Source organism: Rhodamnia argentea, chromosome 7 (genome assembly GCF_020921035.1).
Source record: "Rhodamnia argentea isolate NSW1041297 chromosome 7, ASM2092103v1, whole genome shotgun sequence".
NCBI lineage: Eukaryota > Viridiplantae > Streptophyta > Magnoliopsida > Myrtales > Myrtaceae > Rhodamnia > Rhodamnia argentea.
In genome coordinates, this window is record NC_063156.1 from 8329919 (window position 1) to 8351375 (window position 21457).

Here is a 21457-nt window from a genome sequence, read left to right on the forward strand (position 1 = left end):
TTTAGGAGCGCTCCACCTCCTCCTCCGCCTCTTCTTCTTCTTGTGTAGTTGGACCACGCGACATCTCTCTCCCCACGCTTTCTCAGTCTCTCTCTCTCTGCACACGCGTATCATCTGTCTGTGGAGAGGATGTTCACCGACGGGTTGGACGAGGGCGCAATCAGCTGGGTGAAGCAGGTAACTCCGGCTCTTCACTTTTCTTGTCCATGTGAGCCTCAGACGTTCTTCAGATGATCAGCTTTTCTTGATTCTACCCTGCGGTGTTCTTGTCTCAATTACCGGATTTGAAGGAAAGTATGTGAAATTAGACACCCACCCCCTTTCTCGAGGTTCTTGTTCTTGAACCTTGACGGCCACGAGAGTTCCTCTCTCGTCTGCAGCTATCTTGCGTTGATGAATTGTTGCCTTTTTTAAGTAATATTGGCAAAGATCAGTAATAGAGAAACCATAGCAACATCATAAAAGAGAAAGAACTACGGTAATTCAGTGAAAAAAGGTTATTTTTGTCCTTAAATTGCCTTGGCATATCATGTTCTTGATTAATGGCTTGCAGGGATCAGAGGTAGGAGAAGCACCTCCTCGCTCTCCTTTAACGGAGAAGCCCAGCGGAGTAGACCCATTTCCTAAATCTCCTCTAGGGTTCAGCAGCAACAGTTACATGTCAACCCACATTTTACCTCCACTGAAATTTCACTCGGGTCTTCTCACGCCTCACAGCGTCATAGCTCCCCATCTGGGAAAAGGCGATGACGATTTGGGAAGTGATGAGGAAAGTGTGGCTTCTACCCCGGATGATATGGATTGCTCCTACACTGATGAAGAAGACGATTCATTGAAGCCAGTTCTCCACCGATACGATGAGGAAGAAGTGTTTGGCCCTATGCCCCACGCGAGAGTAACATCCGGCACGGGGCGAACTTTGAACAGAGGGTTGGCGATGGAGAATCTCAAAATTGAAGTGCCCGGGACTTGTAGAAGACATACATCAGATGGAGGATTAGGAATGAGGACCTGTGCTCCGAGTGGTCTGACATCGGCACCTGCGAGCAGCCATATGCTTCGAGAGCGAGTTCTACTACGCAATGTGGGCGCGAGATGATCCTTCAAATCACTTAATCTGATGTAAATATTAGCAATATGGCAGTTGGACTAATGGTTGTCAATTTGTAATTGATTGCAGAGAAACATGACTCATGTGAATGTTGTGGAAAGTGGCGTATCAGATTTGGGGACTCCTAGTGCACCTCCTATACTGGATGATGGAATTGAAGAGAAGAGCTTTCAAGCTGAAAGTGAACATGAGGAAGCTTTCAGAGGATCAGTAGATGTCGCCAAGACTGGTAATGCACTACATTTTTCTGAGAACTCGGAGTTTGTTGAAGATACAGCAGATTGGGGAGCAAGTGAAATACTTGAAGAGATCGGCGAAAGGTACTTTGTGGATGTAAAGTCCATGGTAAGAATTATTATCTTAGTGTCTACCTTTTTGTGCATTGCGATACCTAACCAAGATTCCTTAACAAAACACAGAGTGAGAAATACCATTCAGGATGAGAAGGAAGTACAGATATCGCATCAGCAGACAAACTCACTGGATCATTCACCTTATTACAGTGCCAGGTATGGTTTCCATTGACCATTCCCAGTTCACGTGTTCTCATTCTGATGGCTTCATATTAAGTATCAAGTTTTTTTAATTCTTTGTTCTATGACACACCAGCTTCTACCAGTCCCTGGCATTGTGCTAAAGTGATTCTGCTTTTGTCTTTCTACATGTCAGATTTTATCTGTTTCCTAATGGTTTCGTACTTGTGATTACTGCAGCGGTCAATATGCTTGGCAAACACTTGTAGCATATGATGCATGTATTCGCTTATGTCTATATGCATGGGCAAGGGGCTGTACAGAGGCACCTGAATTTCTGCGGGACGAATGCCTTGTCCTGCGCAATGCGTTTGGGTAGCCTAATTTTAGCTTTCCACCAAATGTTATTTATTTATGTAACTACTTTTTTCACTGGAGTCTCAGTTCAAATTCTACTTGGAATTCTGAACTGGTCCATGTCCATCATCCTTAAATTATGCAGACTACAGAAGTTTTTGTTGCATCCAAGGAGTGTAAAATTAAAAGAAGGGAGCAGGACAAAGAGTATGCAGTCTTGCCCTTTGAAGGGAAAAAAGATTGTTGGCAAGATAAGAGTTGAAGGTGCGGTTTTGATGTTTCCATTCCAGTAACTTCAGAATATATGCCTGTCAAATGTGAATCAAATTGGAAAACTATCACTCCAGTTCCTTCTCTTCTCTAAATTGATATTTCAAATACCAAAGTTTGGAGCAAAATTTTGCCCACACGCCTGGACCTAGAGGACGACTGAAAATAAAGAAAATAGACATCCTTTAATTTAATATCATCTATAGCAATCAGTCAATGTAAAGATGCCTGTGAGACTGAAGCGTGTATTTGTTTGATGTGTCAGTTAGAAGACTTCGAATTGTCCCGAGGAGGAAGCTTAAGAGCGCATATTCGCAGCGGAGTGCCATGTATCTGCAAGCAGGAGCAGAGTACGTCAGACACGTTTCCTCGCTTGTCAAAACTGGAATGAATTCTCTTAAACTGGCCTCATTCACAATCACACCAGAAGGTTCGTTATCTTATAACTAGAATTTAAAGACATGTTGGTTCTTGTTTTCAAACAGCAAAATGTGGTTCGGAACTTGTCGGATAATCAATGTCTGCAAACGCATAAGACTAAAATAATAAGCTTCAGCATATGTAGGAGGATCTGCATAAATACGGTAAAAAACTTCTATGGGCTTCGTTTCTTATTAAATTCTAACTTTTGCCTCAATATGAACGGCAGAATTCCCTTATGCAACAAAGAAGGGTAAGTGAGGTTTGAGCAACAAATGATAGTTTGAGTTTGCCCCTGCAATAATGAATCATGATATCAGGAACTTAATTCTTGAGTTTCTGCTGATGTGTAAATGATGTTTTTGCACCTTTGCAGAGCCCCTTGCGTGCTTGTTCCAACTCAAGAGTTCTTCAGATGATCCTCAAGCTGAAACCGATTCTGGAATTTGCTTGCACCCTGGATGTGGAGATTACCATGTTTTGTAAGTGGTTGCTTATCGTTGTGGCTTCTAGGAGCACCTGAAACTCATATATCTATTACACAGCGAAATTGTGGTCATGGGTACGTTATTTAATTGTCAATGGCCAAGGTACTAGTGTGATTATTTATAGATGTGGTCTTGGACTTATTTCAGCTTCCCAGAGAGTCAAGGGGATGCTCTTCTGGTGGAAGTGCAAGATACGAAAAAGTCCTTCCTTGGTCGGGCCACCATTCCAGTTTCATCCTTGACTGACAACCCTGTATGCACATTTGATCTATGGCTTCATGCGCTATTCTATGCTTCCATTACATGACTAATTATACATTTTGCAGAGTGACAAACTACGATGGTGGCCGATATACCATGATGATCATGAATGTGTGGGGAAGATCCAACTTTCCATTGCTATCACTAGTACATCTGACGAGACTCACCATATAAAGGTTTTGAGTTATCTCTTAGCAGAATGCGATTCGAGTTTCTCATCATTCTTTTTTTGTTACATTTCTTTTTCAAGTTGGAAAGGGTTAATTAACAACATAAGCCTTATATATGAGTAACTTTAGATAACTGTAGCTCTTTCAAGTTCGCTTCATGCAAATTTTGCAGACACTGACTTGCTAAGAACATTAGCGAACCACTAGCGAAGTCGATGCCTAATGGCCCTCAAACAAGATTCCTCCCCCTTTAGAGCATAGCCAGATATGATGTAGATTGGAACATGTTAATCACCAGACATCTTCAAGGTTAAGGGACAACTCCATCTATTACAATACCTTTGAAAGATCATGAGTGAACCATTAGCGAAGTAGATGCCTAATGGCCCTCAAACGAGATTCCTCCCCCTTTAGAGCATAGCCAGATATGATGTAGATTGAAACATGTTAATCCCCAGACATCTACTAAGTATGAATGACCATTACCATGGCAATGTGAAGAATTATAGTCAACTGTTGTTACTGCAGATGTTGTACCGTACCCAGCAATTACTCATGTTTTGCTATCAAAATGATCTTTTAAAGGTATTTTCTATCAAAATGATCTTTTAAAGGTATTGTAATAGATGGAGTTGTCCCTTAATTGCTGGGTACAATACAACATCAGCAGTAACAACAGTTGACTATAATTCTTCACATTGCCTCGGTAATAGTCATTCATACTTAGTGTGCACTTTTTTGGGCTTGACGAAATTTTACTCTTTGTATGGTGGGTTCAAATAGCGGTTTTCAAGTTAACCATGTGCTGGCATGAAATGTCAATAGAATTTATGGAACACTGAGAAAGAAATACAAGAATTTGCTGTATATAACCGCCTTTGAGCAATAAGAAGCCCCCATCTAGTTAGAATTGAGCAACAAAGAATATATCAGGCAAGTGCTTTCCAATTCTATAATTTCTCAGGAGAGCAACAAACATTATCTCTCGATTCATTTCTGTAGCTTACTCATGTGTTTATTTATGCATGTCCCTTCTCTGATAGGATGCACTTAGACTTGGTCAGTTTGAGAAGATAAAAAAGGAAAGAGGAACAAACATAATGAAAGGTTGTGATATTTTGGAAGTGAAAAAAAAATTGAAGAAGATAACAAGAGAACTCGTACCTTTCTCCATCTTTCATGTACTGTTCTGCATTTGAATGCCAAAGTTCCCTAAAAGCACTCTTGCTGATAAACTGTGGATGCAACTGTTTAAGTAAATGTTACCAAATTCCAGAGTGGACCTGTCGTGGAAACTTTAGCTTACGATTTAGTGCTCGATGCTGCTATGCGGGCACAACATTTTCATTCTCGGAACTTGCGAATTTATGGGCCATGGAAGTGGTTGTTAGCTGAATTTGCAAATTATTATGAAGTGTCAGAATCATATACTAAGTTGAGGTAACAATTGAGTCAACTTGAAAGCAATATTTTGATTTGAATTTTGCTCTCTACTTTTGCCTTACGCTAATTTCTCTCTACTTACTCTGAGTTTTCTATCAGATATCTTTTGCAAGTTATGAATGTGGCAACTCCAACAAAAGGCTGCTTAGAGCTTGTGAATGAATTACTTGTACCCATTATAAAGGCAAAGGGTGAGAAGAACCTGACAAGGCAGGAGGTGAGTTTCTTTAGTAGATATTAAACTTCCAACTCACTAATCTATCCTGTTTGGGCTGTTGGTTAGGGTCAAATTCGTCTTACAAAACTTTACTTAGGAGAGCATCCTGACAAACCCTTAAATGTTGCATCTTTTGCCTGTATTGCAGAAAGGTATTCTCCTGGATTGTGAAACCCAAATCGAGGGTCTAATTGCAAGTGTTTTCGAGAACTACAAATCGCTCAATGAAAACTCAGCCACCGGTTTAGTAGACTTGCTTGGGTCAACGCAAGAATCTGCTGCGCCAGCTCTTGCTCCTGCCGTCCAAGTTTTTACCCTCCTTCATGATATTCTTGCTGTAGATGCACAGAATATGCTGAGGAACTATTTGCAGGTAAATAATGTTTCAAAAGATGCATAGAATAATGCATCATTAGACTTATGGTTTGACCAACAACTTCAGCTAGGGAGATTCAGCTCTTTATTATGTTTTGACAGAAGACCTTGGGTTCTAAGTCACACAAGGGAAGTTTCAGATATTAGGATATTCATGGCTTAATACAAGTGGCCAGGGTATATAGGTCATCCTATTCGAGATAAACTCTCTACATAGATGTCATCAATTTGTTAGTTCTGCTTACAAATATGCATATCATGACTTCATTTTGTTTCAACCTCTTACAGACTGCTGCTAAGAAGAGGTGTTGGAAGCATATGTTAGAGACGGATGAATTCGTGTCAAGCAACTCTGACACTTTTCTAGTTGATCAAGTCACCATATCGACAGCATATCTTAAGATGAAGAATTTGTGTGTCAATTTAAGTAATGAGATACAAGCAGATATCAAGATCCACAACCAGCATATACTTCCAAGGTACTAAAAATTTTTGTGAACTTACTACTGCAAGAAAATGTGATTTGGAGTTTGGATATAATCAGCAAGAAGGATAGTACTAGACAGGAATCAGAAGCAGACGGAATAATTCTATATTTTCCACAGTCATTTGAAATAGTTCTTCATGGTATCGATCGATACAACATTTTGTGGGATGCAGAGTGTGCTTGAGATCATAAATTTAGCTTAATGTAAGTTGAAAAGTGTTGTCCAGAAGCTCACCTGCCAAAAGTCCATACTGCTTATGTCATTGGGATTCTAACATAATTGCTCTGTTCCAGTTCAGTTGACCTGTCGAACATTGCAGCTGCTGTGTACAGTACCGAGCTATACAGGAGGATTAGTGCTTTTCTTGCTGCATGGCCTCCATCTAGTCCACTGCCACACGTAAATGAACTCTTAAAGGCCACTGCTGATTTTGAGAGGAATCTCGAGTCTTGGAACATCAGGTTTGTGAAAGAAAACTTGCTCTATCGTAGTAAAGATTTGTGTAGTCAGGAGGACAAAAAAAAAAGGCACGATTTGCAAATGCATTAAGAACTTTGAGGATGTAACTGATCATATCCTATTAGAAGATGGAATTTTTGTTTGACACGCTCGTACTGCAGTCCAGTGCAGGATGGACTTGACTCGCGGAACTTGTTTGACGGTTATATTATGGTGTGGGTACAGGATATGCAACAGAACTTGCTGGAACTCTGCAAAGCAGAAAAGGTATCTTTCTTGAAATGCATCAGCTTAATTAGCCATTAGCATACATGCCAGATCTCTCTAACCTGGACAAGTTTTACTTGTTGTGCGAAAGAAGTTACTTATTTCTCAATCAATTTCATTTGATGCATATTTGCAGGTTCCATGGTCAGGAGTAATGACAAATTATTTCACCTCGCCTTTTGCGGAGGAGATGTATGAGAAAATGAAAAACGTTCTTACTGAGTATGAAGTAGTGATCAATCATTGGCCGCAATACTCTCTCATTCTGGAAAATGTAAGCACTACTCCTGTCCTAGAGTTGAGAGCAAGTCTCACATATGAATGCAAGTCTTGGCTAAATAGGAATGCAATAACAACTTACATGCGACCTTGTGATCAATGTATCAACTGATGTTTTTTTCACTTAATTAAAAAGGCCGTTGCGGATGTGGAACGGGCAATTATAAAAGCACTGGAGAAGCAATATAATGAGATCTTGACTCCGTTAAAAGACAGCATCCCAAAGAGGCTGAATATGCAAGTTCAAAAGCTGACAAGACGACAATCAACAGCAGTATATTCTGTTCCCAGCCAGGCAAGTACTTTAAATACATACAACATCAACATTCTGTTGTATTAGTTACCGTTAACTCAAGTTTTTCTGAAACAAGGGATTACTTTCACTACAAGGTTGAGAGCTTGACATTTGGTTCTTTTTTCAGTTGGGGATATTCCTCAACACCATAAAGAGAATACTAGATGTTCTACACTGTAGAGTGGAGGACATGTTGAAGTGTTGGGCATCCTACGTACCAGTGACTGGAGATAAGAAGTCACTGTTCGGAGAACAGATGAATGGAATCACAGTTCTGCTGAGAACGAAATACAAGAACTACTTGCAAGCAACAGTAGGAAAGCTTGTCAGCCATGTAAGTGTCTGTCACTTTTCCTGCAGATGTAGTAGTTGAGGAGATAAACATTAAGATTCATCCAAGTAACTCGCATACATATCAACTTTGGACTTGATATAGAATACATCTAAAGAACTTAAAAGTATTAAATGTGATCGAGCTATTTTTCTTGGTTCCTCTAAGTTTATTGCTCCAAGCTGTTCTACTTACATGTTTAATTACAAGCAAATTCCTGAAGTACGAAAAATTGAGAACGGCTACAATTGATTTAAGAATCTTTAAGCTCTAACTAGATTCTAAACATGTCTGTCTATAGATGCAAGAAAACCGCAGCACACGGTTGAAAAGGATTCTAGAAGAAACAAAGGAAGAAGATGGAGAGGTTGAGATCCGTGAAAGAATGCAAATGCTGAGTTCCCAACTCATTGACTCGATAACGAACTTAAATGAGGTCTTCTCAAGTCAAATATTTGTCGCAACAAGTCGTGGGCTATGGGACCGGATGGGTCAGGTTAGCGCATTATTCTTGATATCAACGTTTTGAACAATTTTATGTTAAATTAGATGTGAACTGTATTTATACTTTCTATATCATGATGCTGCCACACCAGATTGTTTTGAAGTTTCTCGAGGGCAGGAAAGAAAACCGAGTATGGTATAATGGATCGTATTATGCTCTTGTGGTACGTGCCTTGTATCCATTTTCAGATCCCTTTACGCATGTCAATGCACAAGCTGCCGGAAAATTTTCATTTTGTTTAAAACATGCACTTTTTCTTAATTTCTTTGTGGCAATTGCTCAAACAAATATTTAGTGCATATCAAACTACTATTTTTGCCGGTTGACCCATAACGTACCCTGTCTCTATTCTAAAGAAAGAGCTATTCCATGTTCTAATAAGCTTTTCTTTCCTTCCTTTCTAGATATTGGACGATACATTTGCTTCTCAAATGCAACGATTATTAGGAAATGCCCTTCAAGAAAAGGATCTTGAGCCCCCTCGCTCAGTGACTGAAGCTCGATCAATACTCTGCAGAGACACCGCAAATGCTGCAGATTCATCGAGTTATTTCTATGTGTAGCTATTATGTCAATTTTTTGGTTAATCGGTCATTTGTTCATTTTAGCAGAGTGTACAGGACCACATTTTAGAGCTCAAATATCACTAACTTTATTTTTTGTCAATAAAGGTTCATTTTCTTGTTGTTGCGTGATGATCTACTTGTTTGCATCATGAACAGTACTGGCGACCATCTAAAGCCATTCTTAAAACTCTGCCAAGCTTTCTGCATAACAAAAGGGGAAACATGCATATATCTCATTTGATTTGTGCATCACTAATTATTTATTGATAGTAATCAGAAGGTAATTGGGACTCTGAGACTGCAGAGTGCGGACTTTATCCCTTAAGGAGTATTATACGATGGCCAATCAAAAGAAGGAATGGGTCGGAGGTGGAGACTACTAATGAGATTTTAAACGGATGCATTGAGAGCTAAAAGGACCAAAATGAACAAATTTATAACTTACTAAACCAACACCTTGTCAGTCAAGCGAAAAAGAGAGCACATAATCATCACCGCAGGAAGTTACAGCAGAATGACAATTCTATCCAGGGGAAACCTATACTTAGTGATGATATTTCCTGCATTATTGCTACGCATACCGTTTCATCACCCCTTCCATGTCCTTAGCTGAACACCATTTAAGCCACCTAGACATATGTTTGCCTATCTAAGAACCTTTGTTGCCTTGTTGGATCTGCTGAAGAAGAGCAGCTGCAAGCTGCAGCGTTGCTTGGAGACGTTTCTGGGGATCTGCTTCAGCTTCTTGCGAGCCGGTACTAGACATCTGTTGACTCCCCTGAGCTCCAGCATGAAGCTCTTTCGAGGCAGCAGATAGGTTTAATAGATGCTCCGGATGCTGCTGCTGGTGGAACGGCTGGACTTCACCAAAATGAGACACTGGAAGCTCAGAAGAAGTCACCTTCACATCCTGGGAAGCATAACCATCTGACTTTCCTCTGGAAATATTTGGAATGCTTCCAGAATGCCTCTGTTGTCCAAGAAGAGATGCCAACTGAGAAATTTGTTCTGGTTGTAGGCACGGAAGAGGTGTTGATGATTGAACCAGAGCTTCCCTATCCTGAACAGGCATATTGTTATTACCAGATAAAGGAAGTCCAGAGTTTGCACGCAATTGCACCATCCTTGGTATAGAATCAAATGTGCTGCTCGGAAGTTGTGATTGTGCACTTCTTGTGCCTGATGAGGTTGCCAGATAGTGCGAGTTTGACTGCAGAAGGTTTTGTTGCTGGGGCAGATATTCATCCATGTCCTCACCGTGAGAAACATATTTACTAGTTCCAGCATTCAGTGGTATTGAAAATGGAGCAGGAGCTGCATCAACTGCAAAATATCGATTTCCAGGCCCCAGTTTACTTGTTTCTAGAAATTGTGTCCCTGAAGGTGTTGATGGCTTTGGATATAAAGAATCGATCTCATCTGGGTGGTAAACATCGCCAAATTTGGAACCAGTTTGTTCCAATCTCAGTACAACACCAGATATGCTTAATTTTCCAGGTACTTTTAGTACCTTTTCTGAGAAGTCAGATGGAGGCACGAGAAACAAAGTGTTTCTTTCATCTAACTTAGCAACAGCTGCTCGCTGCTTCTCCTCCAGATAATGCATAAACTCATTATAGAACCCAATATCAGCATCAGTTCCAGGGACAAAAAAGACAACCCAAGATGCGGATGCTTGGTAATAATGCTTTGCCAGCATCTCAAGACCAGTCCTAGCAGTGCAATCCAAGAACTTAGGCCTGCATTACGAGAACATTAATTGAGATTCAAGATGCAGTGAGAACATGTAATAGAAAATTGACATCAATTCCTTTAGAGCACTTTTAGGGTGATTTTGGGTTAAGGGGCATGGGCGCAGGAGCCCCAAAATACTTCAGGGGGTCCATCTCCTAGCAGTGTAAAAAATTCACAAAGTAGACATCATTGACTGAGAAAGACAATGTATGAGCTCCTTACCGAGGAAAAGCATAACTGGCTGACTATGCTTGTTTAACTCATAATTTGGTTATCCACATTTCGCAAAAGGCACAAATGCAATTTTGATTCCGTGACACAACTAATGGGAAACTTTCTGTTTTATTTGTTGAACGAAATATGTAAATTTAGCACCTTCGTTTTTAGATGAATTTGCTTCATGGGATCATAATATCTAGAAAAGATATAGAAAGTCGAGTTTAAAATCTTTGTAAGCTGAAAATTAGTAGGGACCACTAATTCTCAAATAGTAAACACAGTTAAATTTAAAAGTCAAACAGTATTGAAAACATAGAGTTCAAGACCCAATAATAATATGCACACCATGTTACGGTTGCCAATCTCAAGCCATCATTCTACTAAAGTGGGATCCAAATTGCATACATCAGGCAGTGCTGGAGTAAGCTGCATGGGCAGCTGAAAAGACTTACCCCCTTAAATCAGAACGGCACTAAAAAGGATTAATACACTTACAGCAAGATGTCAAGCACTTTTCCCACGGGAAAGCATCGAGCACGACACACAGGAGATCCTCCCTTTGCTATGGTACCTTCCCATTTCCACTCTTTTACTGAAGACTGTTTAATCTCTGGAGCAATTCTTTTCCTCTCAACATTAACTGTTGGCAGTGAACCAGAACCTATCTGGATATTTCCGTAAGAGGCTCTTGGATGGTCGCTCCTTCTGACCATCTGCTCGTACTCAATGCCAAAGGGATCAGATCGAACAGAGTCAGATGACACATGAGGAAAAGCTTGATTCTCACGTCTTAAATCAGAGAGTTGAAACTCTGGTAGCTCATTGTCAAGAGGATAAGCATTACTCTTCATCCTCTTTGGCCCATGAAGGATGTCGACTTCCTCCGTTAAGTCCCATTGATCTTCATAAAATGTACCTCTTTGAGAAAATCCTTGAGTAGGATAGGAAAGGTGAGCATCCCAATCTCTCTTTGGACTGCCACGGAATTCATACACACTACGTGATGGCCTCAATTCAGACTCCTCTTCTCCAAATCTTCTGTGCTCCAGGGAACTAAAACCACTCCCCCTCATATTACCCTTCCTACTGAATTCATAACCATCATGACCTTCGGAATCCATGTCTGTCAAAGTATGAGGAGACCTGACACTAGGATTTCCAGTTAAGCTACCATTGTCCATATCGTGCCAAAAGCTCTCCGAAGATCCACGGCGACCATTGGATTGGTAACGGGGAGAGAGAGGACCACTTATCGAGCTCCTTCCAGCACTGGATGAACCTGATTCATTCTTCGCAAAACATATATGCACACGGGGATTTCCGAATAACTTTCCTTGGAGAGTCTCTTTTGCCCTGCAAGCAGATATTAAATTTATAAACCGAACAAAGGCATAAGTGCGCCCTGGAAACGTGGTGATCTTCTCAATCTCACCAAATGGCGAGAAGGCCTTTCTTAATATTGTCTCATCCACCTTCAGTGAAGCTGGAAATCCTATCCATAAAACCTCGCTTGGTTCTGCAGCTTTATCGTTCATCTTGGGTCTATCGGGATGAAATGGATCAGGACTAGAATGCCGAACCCTAGAGTCCTTTTGCAAGAGAGGAGATTCCCTCGATGAAGGGCGTTGTTCACTATAATGTTCAAAATACTCGTCATTGTGTGACGGGGCAGAGGACTTATCCTGAGATAAGAAGATGATGTCAACTCAGAAGAAAATTGAACAGAACTTTTTACCACTAGAATATAAAACCAAAAATTGAACAAGCAACATTCATCGTACAAAAAATTATTGTGCTACAGTTGTAGCACATGAAAACCTTGAAACTGAATGAGAGAGCCAATAAAGGAACAAATACAATCAAGACACATATCACAAGACAATACTTTCTGAGATGCGGTAAGCCTTTGTGCTTGAGCCAATGAGATAAAATTGTGATAAACACTTGAAGAAGCAATTACTTTCTTTTTAACTCCCTTGAACAAGTAGATCTTCTATTGACCAGCCAAAAAGGTATCAAGTAAAGCAAAAAGAATATTAAACAGGATACCAGTTCTACCTTTCTCGTCCTTAGCCAGTACATCAGTATGGATTTTTTGTAACGGGTCACAATAGAGAAAAAAACTGTTCAAAAGACGAAATAAGGAAGCATGTGCAATCAGAACGAACATCCGTTCCGCTTCATCAACTTGCATCAAATGGGGAGAGCCTAATCAGTCTATTCCAAATGAAAGAAAGCAGAAAGCCTCAACAAATTTTCAAAGGGTAACACTAAGGAATTGCTGAAGAACTTTTGCATGACACTGAAGGTGAGACTATTCCTGTAGAGAGAACAGCAAGTGAATATCAAATATTTGCATGATAATGATAAACACAATGTGAGTTATTGGGAAACTTCGAACTTGACAGACATCTTACTTGCCAGGAGAGTATCTGACCGAATTTTAACAGAAAATAACCTCGAATAACAAAATTGACATGATTCTTTGTTTTTTTCTTTTGGCTGGAGGACATGAATTGATATTACAAACACAGAAGATTTGCCAGATAAAAAGTATGGTTATTGGTTCTTCTACTGCTAAAAGTGAATAGACCATACGTCCACAATAGTAGAACATCAATAGCACAAAGGTTTTCTCGACTTAGCCTCCATGTCAATGCATCGTATCCAGGATTGTGTCCCTCACGAGGGACATATATCCAAGGTAATCTGATATAGTTTCCAGACCTGTCCTACTAAAGTTTTCTCTCGCTCTTTTGACACGTAGGCCTACCCCAGAGTTGTGTCGCATACTTACTAGAGCACCCAGATATCACGGTTCTCCAACCAGCTCAAAATTTGATGAGATTTGAGTGACCTCTTCTCCAATCACTCACTTCCTAAGGTATCCTTTCTCAAATGCCAATATATTCTCATTCCGAAACACTCGTGTCAACTTCTTCAATGAATGCTAGAGAACAAGTGTTTTTTTTTCTCTTCAAAGGTCAGAAATCCTTTACTTGCAGTCTGCTGTGCAGACCATAATAAGGGATAGGGACTCTACCCTAGGAATGAGTATTCTTTTTTGGTGCAAATATTTCATTTATCCCGTCATAAATCATTGTAATATGTGATTAAAAACCAATTTTCTAATTTCACAAAAGTCTTGCTTGATACTAACAAAAGAAATTTGTAATAAATTACACTTAAGTCGTGGCCCATATGGTAACCCACCCTTAATTGTTACAAACCCTGGACTTCTATAATATAAGCAGTGGAAAATGGGACAGATATTCTTCAAAGATTCTTAACAAGAATCTCATACGACTACTTCCGCAAAAAATGAATATCAACCTAGAAGATTGCAGCACATAAATCACTGTGTCATCTAAAGACTGATATAGATTCAGTAGAACACCTGAGTCAGAGGAAAGAGATACTTCCAAAATCCAACCCATGAAATTTTTAGCTTAAATTCTTTGGACAACAAGCAACAGAGAGGATCATATACACCAAGTATCCGATTTCTCCTACAGAACAATTAACAATAACTACAGCAAAGATACCAACTTTTCCAATAAAAACACAGCTTTGAGACTGCTAGTAATTTAACTTTTGCTTGTCATAAATTCAGCAGCTCACTTATGCCAGATATCTGGCTTCAACCATGTGAAATGGGACTCTCAGATGTCTTGCTATGACATCCTCGGTAAATATCCCCTAAAGGCATTGAATTGAACAATCACTACCAAGCTCGTATACATACTGATCCCAACAGGAATAATTTTCCATGGACCACCAACAGAGAGAACAGGGAACACATCTTTGTTCAAGAACAACGAAAGAGCACCGGGTGACTTAAGAAGAATAACTTATGAAGTTAAACATCAACTAACAAATAATACTGCCAGACAAACAAGAAAATTCAACAGAATCTTTCAGAGAAAAAGCATCAATTATTTAGATCAGTTCTCTCAACCCACTCCCCCACGCCAAACCACCAACCCCCCCAAAAACAAAAAGAATAAAACTCTCGTTAGATGATTAGATTAGTTTCGCTTCAGATATCCAATCCACTTAAGACAGATTGCTACTAGAATTAGAGCCAATGGAGAAGAGCATTGGGAAACTGTGTTTTCTATGCCAATCTTATTAGAGATCACGGACGCTTGTTAAGATAGTTTCAATGTGTGAAACAATGACCCATATGGTTTTAGTCAAAAGAGAGAGAGGCAGGCAAGCCCAGGGGCCTTCTCGGCAATATTATCCATAGCTGCTTTTGCTTTCAAAATGCAATTGTAATTCCAATTTATAACCATTCAAATATTGGAAGGAAGTTCATAACTCCATTAAACCGATGCTGCAGTAGTTCAAGAAACACTGTTCTACTTTCTTTTCTCCAGCTTAACTGTTTAAAGAATGTTCTGACCAGTGCGTAACATTCACAATCAATATTCGAGAAACTAGTTCCCTCGTCCACACCTATATAACATATAAAGTATGCGTACTTTTGTTCTGCCTAATGATAACAACAAATGTACATAGGGAGAAAGTACAGTCTCGGCCATATGAATTTAACGGGACCTGATAAACAATAGGACACAAATGTCGCCAACCCCACTAAAAGAAGAGGCCACGGTAGCTGGTTGGTTGTTGTCATCATTTTGAAAGTAGTAGAAACTACTATCATAATGAAGCTCAAAAGAGTCGGAATAGTCACAAGTTTCCTTACCATAGATGAACTATTTCTATCTAGGACCCCTTAATTAGAAAATATAGATGTTTCAATACAGCTAAAGAACAATCCCCACAGAACAGTGCTATGACTTAAATACCGTTATAATGACCAGGATCTCATACATTGGAATGTCGAAATTGGAAGGATAAATACAACACACCTTCCCTCTAGCACCAAAAGTGGAGTAAAAAAGCTTATACTGATCTCGTTTTACACTCACAACAGAGGGTCAAAACAAGATCCCCTTGGAAAAGCTTGGTTTAAAAGAGTCAAGCAATCAACAGTTGTCAAAATCAGTGACAGTGAACCACTCACACAGAGGCATCTATTATCAACGTAGAAAGGTTTAACTTAAACCAACTATTGCATCCAAACAGGATTAAACTATCAGACTACACAAGCTGAGACTAGGCCATGAACAATGTCAATGAGCAGTGGTTCCCTGAAAAATGATACTCTACTGATAAGGCAGTAGCGATCTAGAACCACAACTGAGTGGTATCCCCTTCATTACTCCATCTTAACACGTGTAAGACACGCACTTGCACACATGTAGAGAACATCAGACTTATAGTTACAAACTAACATTCTGTATCCGGTGAGCAACTACAAGAAACTAATAAGGTCCATTTAATAGATGTTTCAATAAGAATGTTCTCACTAGTTCTGAGTAACCCGATTCCCTTTGGCTGATGAGATGCAAAAACTATTGGAATACGACTCCAAGCATAGTACCATTTCACTTTTGGCTTACGAGCAAACAGTTAGGTAGTTGAGGCTCCCAAGCTCGATAAGTGCTTAGGCCCTCCTGGAGAATCACATCCATCCATCCATCCATCCATCAACTCAACATATCACAGAGCAACAAAAAAATTTAGGTGGATGACATTTTTTGGGAAGAAGCCCGTGAAATGCATAGCATTTTGTGCTCCATCATTGGTTTGGTGGACAAATGTCATGGACCTGCTGGAACACCTAAAAAATTCTATCCGAACTCCTAATAAGTCCAAGTCTTTTTACAATGCTCATTTAGGAGTTGGGTAATCATCTGGAAGTGTAAGCGATTAGGCATTATAGTAGTTGAACCAAACGCCCCCTCCTTTTCACGCAAATGGCACTTTTTATTGTTTCATAAGCTGCTTCATGTTAAAATTCAATCGACTATGCCACTTCAACCACAAATCTATATAGCATTTGGATGGTAACTCTGATCAGTCCTCATTGTTCTCTTATATTTCAGCATACATAATGTGAACACAGATATGCTAAATGCACATGATAGGTGTTTTGGCTTGTCAAAAGAATATGCACTATGAACATAGTAATGAGTCGAAATCCTTACATACATACATACGTATATATATGTGTGTGTGTGTGTGTGTGTGTGTGTGTGTGTGTGTGTGTAATTATGTATGTTCGGATGTATGTATATGCATATATTCTTGGATTTTATTGTCAAAGTTTGTCTAAAAACTAGTGTAACTTTAAAGTTACTTTAAAGTTACGTTAAAGTAGTGATGTCAACATCTAGCATGTCACATTAGGGTTTGGCTTATGCCTGAAGAGAGTGTAGACAAATTACATCAAAATATAAGAGCTTAAGGTTTTTAAAATAACCGATTTGCTGACATGTTTTAATAATGAGGAAAGAGCAGATTACTAAGACTGCTCATGAAAATCCAGATTATAGTCTGAAAAAGATTTGAACGTATCAAACTCGCTTTGCTTTGGCAATTGGCTACAGAATTAACAATTGGCTGCAGAATTTCAAGTATTGATTAACAAATGAGGGCACAAAATTGCCATAAATTGCACTGCTCCATTCACAAAGAGATAGTATGTAATGTGCTCACACAAAACTTCTGCATTGTATTTTATCACCTTCTGCACTGGATATGTTTGTTGACTGGTAAAAAATTCATAAGCCAACTAAGTAACGCGTCATTGATGGCAGCATAATTATTTTATGTAGGCAACGTATGTAGCAATTGTAACAGCATATAATATATCTTAAGATTCTGGGACTTTTTCTTCCAGCTGAATAACGAATTCATGACCTTGAATATAGCTCAAGTTCGCCTACCATATGAAAAACAAGTTCAACGAACAGGAAAAAACTTTGTTTTAAATCGCTTATGTTAATGATAAATAACATTGAACCACTTTAATGCCCCACTTGGAATGGAGCACATTTGCAACTCATTGAAAAAAATATTAGAGAGGTGGTGTAGGTTTATTAAATCAGATGCTGGTTGGCTACAATTGTTTTGGACATCTCAATCTCTCTTGCATGCTTGGTTCAATTTTGGGATTTCTTATTGTGACGAAGCTTCTTACAGTTAATTTGCAAAGTGATAAACTGACTGAGTTTTGGCATTAAGACCTTGAGTGACATGATTGGTAGTTTTATATGATGAGGGCACCATCTACATATGCTCACAGAACTCCAGATTACTTGATCTCAGGAATACCTTGAGTGATAATTCTTTTCCAGTCAACCTTGGTGCTTTACCGTAAGTTTACAACTTGAACTGCTAAATGTATGCTGAATCCATATCGTGAAAATTGATATTTCCTTCAATGGGATTGCCCAGCTTATGCACTACATACTACAGCTCCCTTCGTCTCTTTTTAATTTGCTTTAATTGCTATCTGGATTCTAACTGAACACTTAATTGTTTTTTTCACCCAAAATTTCCTTGAAAGTGTGTCTCCCATTTTTATGCCACATTCTTTAAGGTCCTTCTCCTCAGAACAAAGTGAAAGTAGATAAAAGAAAGCAGTTATTCGTTCCATAAATCACCGATCTAATATGAAGTCCCAATGCCTGCATTGTTGCTTATGCAAGAAAAGTAGCGATTGAGTGGATGATCCTTTGATGCAATTTGGCTATATTGTTGGCTTTCAATTATAATAACAGTTGAACTTCTTTTTTTATGGAGAAGGTCAAGAGTTTTAAACTGGATAAAAGAACTAGTAAGCCTTTTTACAAAAATAGCTGGCCACAAACAAATGGTTGAGTTTATGAAGGACAAGAACTATGAGCAGATGCGAAATTCATTACCATCGATGCCAGAGCTGACTGCGTTTCAGTTTAGATTGGTTTTGATTCCTTCCTTGTTTATGTTAAGTAGAGGCTTCTACACTTGCTGCAGATCTTTTTTGCATCTGTATCTAGTGCAAAACCTGTATACTGAGACTAGCCATATTTCTATCGTAATGGTTCAATAGTCCAAAAAAAAAAAAAAAAAATCCCCTGACAGGACATTATCAGTTAATGTATCATGAATGTATTAGTATCAGTTCAAATAAGTTCTTTCTAGGATGAAAAATGGGTGCATGTAAAAGCAGATCACAGATGGTTGACCTTTGATCGAGAACAAAGACAATCATAACATTATATAAACCATGTGTAAACATGGTTCAAACGCTTCCCAAGGTGATTCTCCTAGCATTTAGCGGAACGTCTCATTATCTTGAGGCCAACATGTGTGAAAGTCATAGCTCGATATAATTTTAACTAATTAAGATGTTGTGCTTCTCATATTTCTTCCCAAGGTTCTTCTTGGTCTTCTAATTGGAACTATATGCATATTGTGCTGACATGATAACTTTCGATTGAAGTAAAATCACATATTTAGCATGTTGTGCCGCAGTTTAAGAACAACCAAAATTTCATTTTTGTCAGTTAATATCAATGCACCGTGCACCTGATGAAGTTTCCAATTTCTCCTGTAACTGAGTGATGGAATGGAGATCATTAACAATTTTTTTGCCTGTAACCAAATGTATTTTTGGAAGTGCAACACTGCTTGTTCATGATTTGTAATGGAGCAAACCTCTTGAGATATGAAATATGTGGATTAGTTCAACATGTTAGATTTTAGAGACGCTGTTTGGTTGTGATGATATTGTCGGGACAGATTCTTGATAAGCATTTGTGAAAGAAATTGAGACACTTAATGGTCTTTAGGCAATGAAACCATTTGATTTATTGGAAACAAATACTTAAATATACAGTCAAAAATACGACCACATAACAAGGTGCTTGAAGTTTAAAGAGTGACAAAGGTTGGGGACAGGACTAACTACCTTTGCAAACTCAATTCTAAGTGGACTGCCAGCGAGAGGAAGGCCTTGGAGCGCTTTCAGGGCAGCAATTGCTCCCTCGTCTATTTTGAAGTTAATGAAAGCATAGCTACGTCCCAGTTGAAAAGCAACACTCTCAAGCTCTCCAAACCGCAGAAATGGACGGACGAGATCGTCTTCAGAAATGGAATGAGATAAATTCCCGACCCACAGATGTCTAGACGGAGGCGCACTGCTCTGCCCCGAGAAGTTCCTATCCTCAAGTCTCCGAGGCCTCTCCCTTCCTCCTCCTATCCGGCCACTCTACACACAAAACCAATTTCAAAGCAATCAGACAGCCACCAAAAGGATTGCAGAGACACCATCAAGTCAAATGGACCTTCTTAGGTTAATATTGATCTAATAACTTCAACTGTCTACTCTTAATCACAATGAGCAAGGCAACAAGCAAACAAAGGCAAAACCCCAATCCGAAGTGACTCTCAATCCCGCGAAGATCGAATCTTTCACACAAAACCTAGACAACAAACCTCAAACAATCAACTTCGCTTCACTTGAATTCGACTGAAATCAACCATCACCCACGACAGCGAAACCAACGAACGGCGAGACCTTAGAACCTACTGATCGGAGTAAAAATCACAAAATGGCGCATCGGATGGCGAACGCTAACCATCTTCGGAGAAGAGGCAGCTTCATGAAGAAGGTCGCAGCGGATTGGGAACTCGATGTGGGAAGGAGGGACGACGTCGCGATTGAATCAATGGCAGCGAATGCGAATTCGAATCGCTCTCGCCTTCTCGGACTTCTGATCGGCTTGAAGCAATGGATTGATCGCAGGTTGAAGCATCTACAGCAGAGACGCGCACTCGGACTGAAAACGTCACAAAATACTCGGAAAGTAGCCGAGAGACTGCTGGTTTTTTCTAGGGTTGGAGAATCTGGAGCATCGGCTGGCCCGCTGCTGACGTGGATTTGATAAGGTGACGTGGCACGAGACTTTCTTTCATGCCTATCCTTTGACTTTGACTTCACTTTTCTTCTTTGCTTTTTGTCGATAATACAAGTTCGTACAATGGTTTGCCCGGATAATTTCATAATGGGCCATGATAGATATATAAAAAATGATTCATGAAAACATTATGGTGATTAATGTGACAGAATTTTATTAGATATTTGATAGGGTTTATGATTTAAAAGCTCACTTTGACCAAATAAAAAGACCTCGCTTCAAATTTATCTTAATATATTATAACCGATTTCGATGATGGAGTTTTTATGGCTATTGCGACCATGCTTGAAAGCTAATATTAGACTTATTTCAAATACGAAGATAGCTTGGATCAAATTTAATTATTATATCGATGCAATGTCCTTTCTTTTTGTCTTTTTGCAAGCCAAAAAGCATTTGGACGGAATTACAATGTTGTCGGAGTGTTTAATTCAAGACGTTAAGAAAATACCAACTATCCTTCAAGCAAAAAATATCAGGCAATAAGTCCAAACACTGTTCTTTGCAAGGCAAACTTAGGTTTCCCATTACCAAAATAAATCGGGGATTCCACTCGCAAATAAGTCTTGGACCATTCGACTAAACGCCTATTTGCTAACTTTTGGCCCTCGAAATTATGATATGCACACTCTATTGAATTTGTAATTTTGTCCCTCACAAAAATTTTTGAAGGTGCTAAAGGCTCTTTTTCGTTTATGGCAAAAAAGAAGAAAATATAAGTTATCAGTTAAAAAGAGATTTTACGGGTTCTCAAATTGCAAGTTTTATTAATCTGAAATCAGATACCGCCGTAATCACCTTTTTAGTAAAAAAGGTAAAAATTTCTTGCTATCATTTTTAGAGATTACTTTATTTAATTTCTGACCCAAAAAAAAAAAACTATTTGTTTAATTTAAAAAGACAATTCATCC

At 39.2% G+C, this 21457-nt stretch overlaps 2 protein-coding genes across 3 annotated transcripts; one reads left to right on the forward strand and one right to left on the reverse strand.

The window, feature by feature from the left end:
• The first annotated feature begins 75 nt into the window (after positions 1–75).
• Positions 76–8899, forward strand: LOC115752523. The gene is made up of 22 exons (XM_030690741.2): positions 76–177; positions 554–1084; positions 1181–1431; positions 1531–1620; positions 1825–1959; positions 2087–2205; positions 2477–2641; positions 3008–3113; positions 3267–3372; positions 3446–3556; positions 4827–4990; positions 5093–5210; positions 5359–5583; positions 5874–6064; positions 6367–6534; positions 6694–6799; positions 6936–7073; positions 7215–7373; positions 7501–7707; positions 8006–8200; positions 8301–8372; positions 8614–8899. Exons 1-22 carry the CDS (start codon positions 130–132, stop codon positions 8770–8772), a joined length of 3564 nt encoding a protein of 1187 aa, XP_030546601.1. The 5' UTR covers positions 76–129; the 3' UTR covers positions 8773–8899.
• A 301-nt stretch (positions 8900–9200) lies between these two features.
• On the reverse strand, positions 9201–20475 carry LOC115752492 (flowering time control protein FPA). Of its 2 annotated transcripts, XM_030690698.2 has the most exons (4): positions 20208–20473; positions 19538–19837; positions 11224–12410; positions 9201–10514 (listed from the first exon to the last, which is right to left on the reverse strand). In XM_030690698.2, exons 1-4 carry the CDS (start codon positions 20208–20210, stop codon positions 9425–9427), a joined length of 2580 nt encoding a protein of 859 aa, XP_030546558.1. In that variant the 5' UTR covers positions 20211–20473; the 3' UTR covers positions 9201–9424. The 2 variants fall into 2 exon arrangements, with proteins under 2 accessions (XP_030546558.1, XP_048139089.1); XM_048283132.1 differs by lacking the exon at positions 19538–19837 and having other exon boundaries at positions 20208–20475.
• Between the last annotated feature and the right edge of the window lie 982 nt (positions 20476–21457).

What these genes read in the sequence shown, in the direction of transcription:
- LOC115752523 (XM_030690741.2), top strand. Translation starts at nt 130, where the DNA reads ATGTTCACCGACGGGTTGGACGAGGGCGCAATCAGCTGGGTGAAGCAG. An exon ending in AACTCTGCAAAGCAGAAAAG is followed by an intron (nt 6,800 to 6,935) that starts GTATCTTTCTTG and finishes GCATATTTGCAG; the next exon opens with GTTCCATGGTCAGGAGTAAT. An exon ending in TATATTCTGTTCCCAGCCAG is followed by an intron (nt 7,374 to 7,500) that starts GCAAGTACTTTA and finishes TTCTTTTTTCAG; the next exon opens with TTGGGGATATTCCTCAACAC.
- LOC115752492 (XM_030690698.2), bottom strand. An exon ending in TTAGAATTGAGTTTGCAAAG is followed by an intron (nt 12,411 to 19,537) that starts GTAGTTAGTCCT and finishes TTCTTATCTCAG; the next exon opens with GATAAGTCCTCTGCCCCGTC. An exon ending in AAAGTGCTTGACATCTTGCT is followed by an intron (nt 10,515 to 11,223) that starts GTAAGTGTATTA and finishes CTCGTAATGCAG; the next exon opens with GCCTAAGTTCTTGGATTGCA.